We start from the raw sequence: 8,102 nt of genomic DNA, 5'->3' as shown, positions 1-8,102 counted from the left end.
TGAAGGCAGGAAGCTGGAAGACAGACACAGAAGAGGCTAAACGAGCAGTTTAGAAGCAGAAACACGTCTGAGTCAACAAATGCTCATCAAGCTTTTTCATACAACTCACTGCAGTCTAGGGGTGTGGGGGGGAATCGAGTCTGCGATAAATCATGATATTTCGTTTGGCAATAGTTGTATTGATTTAAAATGCTGATATCTAATGACTTATTGAAGACTGTCCTTCAGCATCTTTTGTTTCCCTCTAAACCCCTGACGTCTAGCTGGCAGCACACTGAGCCTCTTTGAGCAGCTCAACACCAAAACAACAAGATCTGACCAGAACCAGCTCGTGTTAAATGTTCAGTCAGCGTCGCGGTCTCTGTTGCTATGAGACATGTACAACAGCAGAGTCCAAACTCGTCTCCTACCCCATGATTGTAGGGACATTTGTGGGGGTAGGGGTGTCTGAAAGAGTTTTTTAAGGACTAACCCTCGTGGGGGAGGGAAGCAGAGCCCCTCCCCCACGAGGGCGTTCCGCGTCGCTTTTTCTGAAGAACAGGAGCTAACATTTAAATGTAAATCATGACTTTTTGTTTTGCATGACCTTTTTAAAGTTATAAAACTGATGTTATGTAGTTACAAGCGCTAGCAGCGTCAAGCTAACTTAGCTCAAGCATCAAGTGGAACTGATGTACGAGTTTAAAGAAACCATTTTTTCATAATTCTGTTTGGAGGGCTAAATGTAGGGGTAGGGGAAGAATTTGGGTTGGGCCTTAGTTTTTGCTTGGGATGGCTACAGAACTGAAACTCTGTGCCCTGTTGCTGCCAGGATCATATAAAAACGCAGACTGCGGTGCTTCATAGCGGCTCGGATAAGAACGAGTGCAGCTGTGCAGCGGGACAGGCATGGAGCCTCCATCAACATAATGTCAGCAAAGCAGGTCGAAGTTCTCCTGAACTTTACAGCTATAGATTCAGACAATATTGGCTGTTCCCTTCATGAACAAATATTTATTTACCAAAAGAAAAGCAGCATGAATTTGCAGGCAAAAGCAACTTGTATATGAAATCTAGTTGCAGAGCTTAATGTTTGACCATTAAATAAAAGGAATTTTACGATCTTATTACAACGAAAGAGGTATTAATATTCAGGTAGAGTTTTTTTTCTAAATCATACTTTTAAAAAAAGGGCAAAATGGTTCAGGTGCAGTCTTGAGATATATGGAATCGCCTTGCTAACTCCTACTGCCAGGGGTGTCAAACTCAAGTCCTCGAGGGCCGACGTCCTGCTGGGATTCCAGAATCCCTGCCTTATCTGCTGCTGATTACCTGGATCAGGTGTGTTTAGCCAATAAGAAGCCTCTATGGCAGCTTGGTTGGAAAACATGTAAGACACCAGCCCTCGAGGGCTGGAGTTCAACACCTGTGTACAATGCACAGCCGATAAGACATCCTTCTTTCGGATGCACTTCATTAAAAAAAAAGAAATCCCAAGGTGATGTGATCAATAAGGGATTACACAATCAGGAAACTGAAGATGTTTGCAGATGATGCAGTTCTGTGGCTGTTCCGGTGTCCAAGGCTGCAGGTGTTCGGACTAAAAATCTGTTCTGTGCAGCATGTAAAATAATGTCACACAAGTAACAGAACAATATTAGATCACACAGTCAAATAATGATATTTCTACAGATGCTTACTGTGCAATAGCTAGTGTTTTGTTTTTCTATGATCCTTATTTAAAAAATAAGCCATTCATCTGCTGTAGGTGTTTAATCACTGCATCTTCTCCAGCTTTTTCTGCTTGTTGAGTAAGACAAACAGCTTATAATAGGACTGGAGCAGAAGTCGATTTTTGTAGGATGTGGGTGACCATCAGGGGTGATTGAGGCGTGTGCTTCACCCACCTGCCCTCTTGGGTTGACTTCCAGGACTTCCTGGGATTTATGGTCCCCTTTCTCGAAGGACAGGAGTTTACGTTTGTATCCCTGCAGCTTCTTTTCCTCCAGAGTGATCATGACGCGCCAGCAGGGGGGGGATCCAGCCCCCCACAGCAGACTCATGGACTTGGCCATGTCAGGCGGGAGTGCAGGCTCAGGCCTGGCGACTCAGCGGAAGAAATAAGTGCAGGAAGCAGCGAGTAAAGCGAGAGGAAGTCCTTCAGGTTATGGATTCAAAGGTCAGCCTTCACGGCCACGCCCACTTCACCACCCACAGAGAGAAGGACACAGAGACATCTGTCACTCAGAAGTTTGTGTTTTATTGCAGAACGTGAGAACACAGCATTTCAAGTGAAGGGGGGATTTATTTCCCACATTATGCTGTGCAGGGGGGGGGGGGTGTTACCATGTGACCACGCGATAGGAATCAGAGGTGGCAACACTGCCTCCATCTGTCAGGAGCAGCACTTACAAAAACACCGCGTTCACAATGAAATTCACAAAACGCCATCTCTTCTATGTACAAGTCTCTACAAAAATAATACACACCTGAACTAAGAACACACACATGAAAGCAACAGGAGTTCCTACCTGGAGTCTGACGAAGGGGTTCCAACAAATCAATAGATCGATAGATTTCCCTCAAAGCTTGTCTTTTTTTACACTTTACAAAGAGTTTCTCTGACATCAAAACTTCCCGCTTCCCCCAGATGCTTGTTTCAGTACAAATGTCAGTTAAGGTGCAAGACGCCCGAGATCTGAGAATAAATACTGATGAAATTCATGCAAGCGCTGCAGCTGAGAAGATCCTACAACCAGAGAGAGGCGTGGAACGAGGTGCAGCGCCGTCTCCAGAGAAGGAAAGGCACTCATCAGGCAGGAAAGCTTCCCAACCAAAACCACCTTTCTTCAGATCCTCCTTTTGTCTGACTTCTCTTCTTCACAACAAAAATTCACAGCTTAGATCACGTATCCCTCGTATGCATCTGAAGTATGATCAGACATCACAACATTTTAGTGCATAAACCTGCGTTCTCTAATGTAGTAGTGTTTTTCCAGGAGAGTTTGGTTCCGTCGTGAACAGGCGGCGTCTTCACTAGAACACGATGAGCAGCTGGTGAAAACCTGAAGAAGCTGGTGGACTACAGCTCTAGAGTGAGGCGAAGGCGCTTCGGGGTCTTCCGCTTCAGTTTACGTCTCTGGAGAATCTGTCAGGCCCAAAGCGAGCGCTTCCTCTGGGGTGAGGCCGTTCTTCAGAGTCCGTCTCACTGTGAGGAGAAGAAACCGGTTAGATCCTCTTTCAAATGGATGCTTTTCCAGATGCAGAGATGTTTACAGTTTCACCATCAAGCAGTTTTTCAGGAATGATTGGACCAAACCTCGTCCTTAAACTACATTCACAAAACCCTCAGAAATGCACGTTCACCACTTCCAATGGTCCAATGTCAATGTGCGTAAATGCACGTTTCATGCTTCTATGTTCAAATCACGTCGCTATGTATGTTTCTACAGGCTGTTTTCAGGTTCCATGTAAAAAATGCACATCCATTAAAAGTTAAACCAGTTACATTTGGACCAATCCAGGACTGGGAGTTGCTAGTGATGCATGGATGGTGGTGATCCCTTCTTAATTCACTGAAGCACCAACCAGTTTAAGATTAATCATGGAGGAGAAATTAATAGTTATACTTTGTTCATGGCTGGATTTGTAAGTCTAGAAGTCTTTTATATTTCACAGAGGTCTCAAATTCAATGCCCAAGAGGGAAAAATCCAAAACACATCTTAGGTCATGGGTCAAATACGATAAACATTTATTGAACACTCTAAAACTACATTTTTAAAACTGAAACTATTGCACATAATTATGAATCATATATATAACATTACCTGTGATAATGCTAGTGTGAATGCTGTAAGCTGAATTTGGCCATTGGAGATGCTGAAACTCCTAGCTGAAAACGCTAAAGCTGATAGTCAGCTAAAATATTAGCTAATCGCCAAATTAGCCTAAAAAACGTAAAAACCCCAAACCTAGGTTAGATAAAACAGCTAGCATTTGGCTGAAAAAAATAGCTAGACTTCAAAATAGCCTAAAAAAAAAAAAAAAAAAAAAAAAACGAAATCAGCCTAAACAGCTAGCATGTAAATATTAGCTTAGCTCTGTAACAGCCTAAAAGACTAAAAAAAAGCCTAAATTAATCTTAACAGAGCTGAAATATTAGCTAAACTCCAAAATAGCCTAAAAAATCTTAGTAAATGCCAAAATAGTGCAAAAAGCTAGTAGAACGACAATTTTTTAAAACTTTTAAACTGTAACTTTTTAACATAATTATGAATAATAAAAAGGCAGGAATATTATTCCAGAATAAATCAACTTAAACCTTAAATAACTTTCAATATTTTACTCTCCATAAAAATCTATTTAGTCAAAATTATACATTTAGAAATGAGCGCAAGATAACATCGGGTCATTAATAACAGTAAAATGATCCAGAGGGCCGGATCCGGCCCCCGGGCCTTGACTTTCCAGACTTGTTAAAAATACAATTTTTACACAATATATTTTTTTATTTTTTAGGCTGTCTGGAGTTTACTTAATATTTCAGCTACATGCTAGCTGTTTTGGCAAATTTAAGCTTTTTTCAGTTTTTTTAGGATATTTTGAAGTTTAGCTATTTTTTTTAGCTACATGCTAGCTGTCTTGACTGACCAAAGTCTTATTTGTTTTTTTTGTTTGCTTCAGCGTTTTTAACTATCAATTTCAGCATCTTCAGCTGCCAAATTCAGCGTACAGCATTCACACTAGCATTATCACAGGTAATGATATATATCTAGTTCATAATTGTGTTAAAAGGTTACGGTCTTATAGTTTTAAAAATGTAGTTTTAGAGTGTTCAATAAATGTTTATCCTGTTCAACCTAAGGTGTGTTTTGGATTTTGGTTCCTTGTGTCATTGAGTTAGACACCCCTCCTCTAGAACATTTTGGAGCAGAGTAGGCTTCTCTTATGTCGTACATGATTTCCGGTTGGCCCTGGACCTCCTGCGCTCCCTGGGCTGTGTTCTGGTTCCTGGACCCTGTGTGGCCGACCTGACAATACGCTCCATGATCTCATCTGCAGCATCATCTCCACACGTCTGAGCGTCCTCTGCAGGTGGAGTCCACGCCTGCATGCTGCGCCCTGCAGGGACAGGTGACACAAGCTTCAGCGCCCGACCATGACACCTGTTCTCAGAGAGCTATCGGTCCCCTTCACCTCCTCGTCCGGGCCGGGATCTGGTTCTGGTCCGCAGACCTGGCACTCCACCGGCCTCTTTATCGCTGCAGCCGCTCAGGCTGCTCCTCAGTACCGCTTTCATGTGCTCGTGCTCTGCGGCGTCCTCTGCATGGCCCAGCCCCTGAGGCTGCTCCACCTCCTGGCTGCCAGTGGGGGCGCTGCTGCTGCCTGAGCCGCTGGGACCACACTGCAGAGAAACCAGAGCTTGGATCAGGAACTAGGCAGCAGGGCAGCGTTTTAGACTTAACCAAAAACACACCCAAGATGAGTCAGCATTCAAATCCTCCAACCTGTGAAGATTACAGCTGCACTCACTCAGATGTTCAGGAAAACTTTAAATGATGCAATTACTGTTAGTGTCTCCATGCACACACACACACATGCACATAAGCTGGCACACATGTGGATACCTCACGCTCTTCTTCATCATCAGACTACAAGGGAGAGGAAGAGCGCTAGTTAGAGAGACGGCTAAAGGGAAGAATGAACCAGCTGTGTAAAGATCATCTGCCTGAGAAGCTCACAGGAGCGTTCACGTCCATGATCATCTTTCCTCGGGTCTTGTTGCGTTCGCGGTGGTCGGCTCGCTTCTGCTTCTGCTGCAGCACGCGCTCACGGGTGGTTCGGTACTCCAGCGCAAACTCGCTCAGGATTTTGCTAAACCTGTTGACGCTGATCTCTCTGACCCTGTAGGGAGAATGGCCGAGGTACAGCAGGAAGGAATGGAACCTGGAGAGAGAGACATAAACGTCAGGGCTCCATCTAAAGCCTGATGTGATGAAGACCATCACCTCAGCCTGAGTTAATATCCAAAGAACCCAAATTAAGATGTTTGCATACTGAGTATTTATAATACAAATAATAAAACATACAATTTACACATGCAAAGATTTAAATTACAACAGCTTAAAACTAATTACACACACAAATCTTTAAAAAATTACACACAAATCACTTGTTATACCCACAAAAAAACGCAATTACGCACAAATCTGAGGTGAGACGTGTCCAAGATTTGACTGTAAGTGATGTGTTCAATGCTGCTAGAATGCTGGGTCATCAGAGTTTTCTGATCAGCCGCTTTAAACTTAGATTGTTAAAAAATATCTGGTAAAACTCGACATTTTCCCACTTTCTTGAACAGATATGAGGGATGATTAATATTAAAGTCCTGCACAGATCAAGAGTGAGCACGCACAAATAGGGGCGAGTCTATTTTCTCTCCATATATTTTTATTGCAAAACAAAAAACAAAAAAACATCATATATAATTTGAAGAATTTTGGTTTCCTGATTAACCTGGAAAGAACATCCAGTGAGAGAAACAATGAATTTAGTTGGTTTTGTTAACATTCAGAAAGACAGAAGTTTAGAGATGAAAAACATTTTCAGGATTTTCCAACCGACTCCGCTCCAATGTGAGAAATCCTGAGAAAATGTAATGTTTTTACTTTGTTTACTTTCACATTGCTCTTCTGAGGACAGAGCAGACCGCACGGAAATGTCTGGTATTTCAGATGGTTCTGCACATGTCAAAATGATTTAGTCTGATCAAACATGTGTAAATGTTTGTTATAAACAGATACAGTTAAATTCTAATCTGATCTCTGATCAGATTAAAGACACTTTGCACATGCTAGAGTGTGTGTGTGTGAGTGATAGACCTGATCCATGTCTATTTTGTGTTTGTCTCAACATCACCAGTTGATTTCGTTCCATCCATTGTCTTAACCTGTTTTATCCCTTCAGGGTCACAGTCTGCGCACATTAACACATTAACACATTAACAAATTAACACATAAACACATAAACACATTAACACATAAACACATTAACACATTAACACATAAACACACAGGGACATTCAGAGTCACCAATGAACCTATGAAGCATGTTTTTGGATGGTGGGAGGAAGCCGGAGTCCCCGGTGAAAACCCACGCATGCACGGGGAGAACATGCAAACTCCACACAGAAAGGTCCCAGCCGGGATTCGAACACGACTTTGATCAATTCATTGTGTTTTCTCACATTGGACTGCAATGATGGTTGATCAGTTTTTGCTGCACCATGTGTGTTCTCTGCTGTGATGGTCATTTTTACCTTATAGGAAAATAAATCCACCATGTCTATGTCCAAATGGTATTTTATAACATCAATGTAACTGTTTTATTCACTTAGAAACAATTATTTACTGGTGTATGTCGATTCAATTCTCCCTCAGACAGATCGATCTGGTTGGATTGTAGTAAAAAGAAAGACTTTGCTCATGCTAGCACTGCCTCCATGTGGTAGCTCATTGTACTGCAGCTGGTAGTTTGGATTCTTTCTTTGCAGTAACGCAGTTCTCCAGGCTTTGTACATTTTGAACATGGAACTGTTTTAAAATGATCACAGTGATGGAGGAAAGTTCACGTTTCCATTTATTGTCGTACCCGTTCATAAAAATGGGAATTCTTCGTCTTCATATTGACTGAAAGTTTAAAACTGTTTGTGTTGAGTTTCCAGAAAGTATTGAGGCATTCTGGGACTTTCAAATTGTTGGGTCCTGTTGTAAAATGAGACCCTCACTGATGAGGGTACAGAGTATTTGCACGTCCTGTCCAAACCTGCTGCATAGACTCAGAAGGAAGAACTTAATGCTCCTCTGAAACAGCTAATCACAGCCAGACTTCCTTTCCTCTGCGCTGCATCATAGTCACACAATCATTTCCACAGAGGAGTGAAGTCTGTTCGTGATTTCACATCTGACTCATCTGTCAATCAGAAACTAACTTGTTTGCTCTTTAGTTTTTCTACATTCTTGACAAACGTCCTAAACCACATGTGTCAAAGTCAAAGCCCGAGGGGGCCGGATCCGGCCCTCCGGGTAATTCTATCCGGCCCTCCAGATCATTTTATTTTATT

The 8,102-nt window shown here is 42.3% G+C and overlaps 2 protein-coding genes across 3 annotated transcripts in view; both read right to left on the bottom strand.

The window, feature by feature from the left end:
• The window catches only part of LOC112136308 (glutathione S-transferase A), a gene marked incomplete in the record, with an annotated part of 9,262 nt that extends 7,193 nt beyond the window's left edge, over positions 1-2,069 (bottom strand). Inside the window, 1 exon segment of the mRNA XM_024257924.2 lies at positions 2,026-2,069. Within this exon segment, the coding sequence (XP_024113692.2) occupies positions 2,026-2,054 (29 nt within the window).
• Positions 2,070-2,204: 135 nt separating this feature from the next.
• Positions 2,205-8,102, bottom strand: part of fhod3a (formin homology 2 domain containing 3a) — a 73,285-nt gene continuing 67,387 nt past the window's right edge. The window contains exons 23-27 of one of the 2 annotated variants that reach the window (XM_024257916.2): positions 5,722-5,926; positions 5,608-5,631; positions 5,177-5,384; positions 4,937-5,101; positions 2,205-3,187 (exon numbers count right to left, since the gene is read on the bottom strand). In XM_024257916.2, the coding sequence (XP_024113684.1) occupies positions 3,111-3,187; positions 4,937-5,101; positions 5,177-5,384; positions 5,608-5,631; positions 5,722-5,926 (679 nt within the window). In that variant the 3' untranslated portion in view covers positions 2,205-3,110. The remainder of the gene's footprint in view (positions 3,188-4,936; positions 5,102-5,176; positions 5,385-5,607; positions 5,632-5,721; positions 5,927-8,102) is intronic. The other variant, XM_024257917.2, reaches the window with a different exon arrangement.

Source organism: Oryzias melastigma, linkage group LG11 (genome assembly GCF_002922805.2).
Source record: "Oryzias melastigma strain HK-1 linkage group LG11, ASM292280v2, whole genome shotgun sequence".
NCBI lineage: Eukaryota > Metazoa > Chordata > Actinopteri > Beloniformes > Adrianichthyidae > Oryzias > Oryzias melastigma.
Note: the sequence above shows the minus strand (reverse complement) of the source record. Positions and strands in the feature narration are given on the sequence as shown.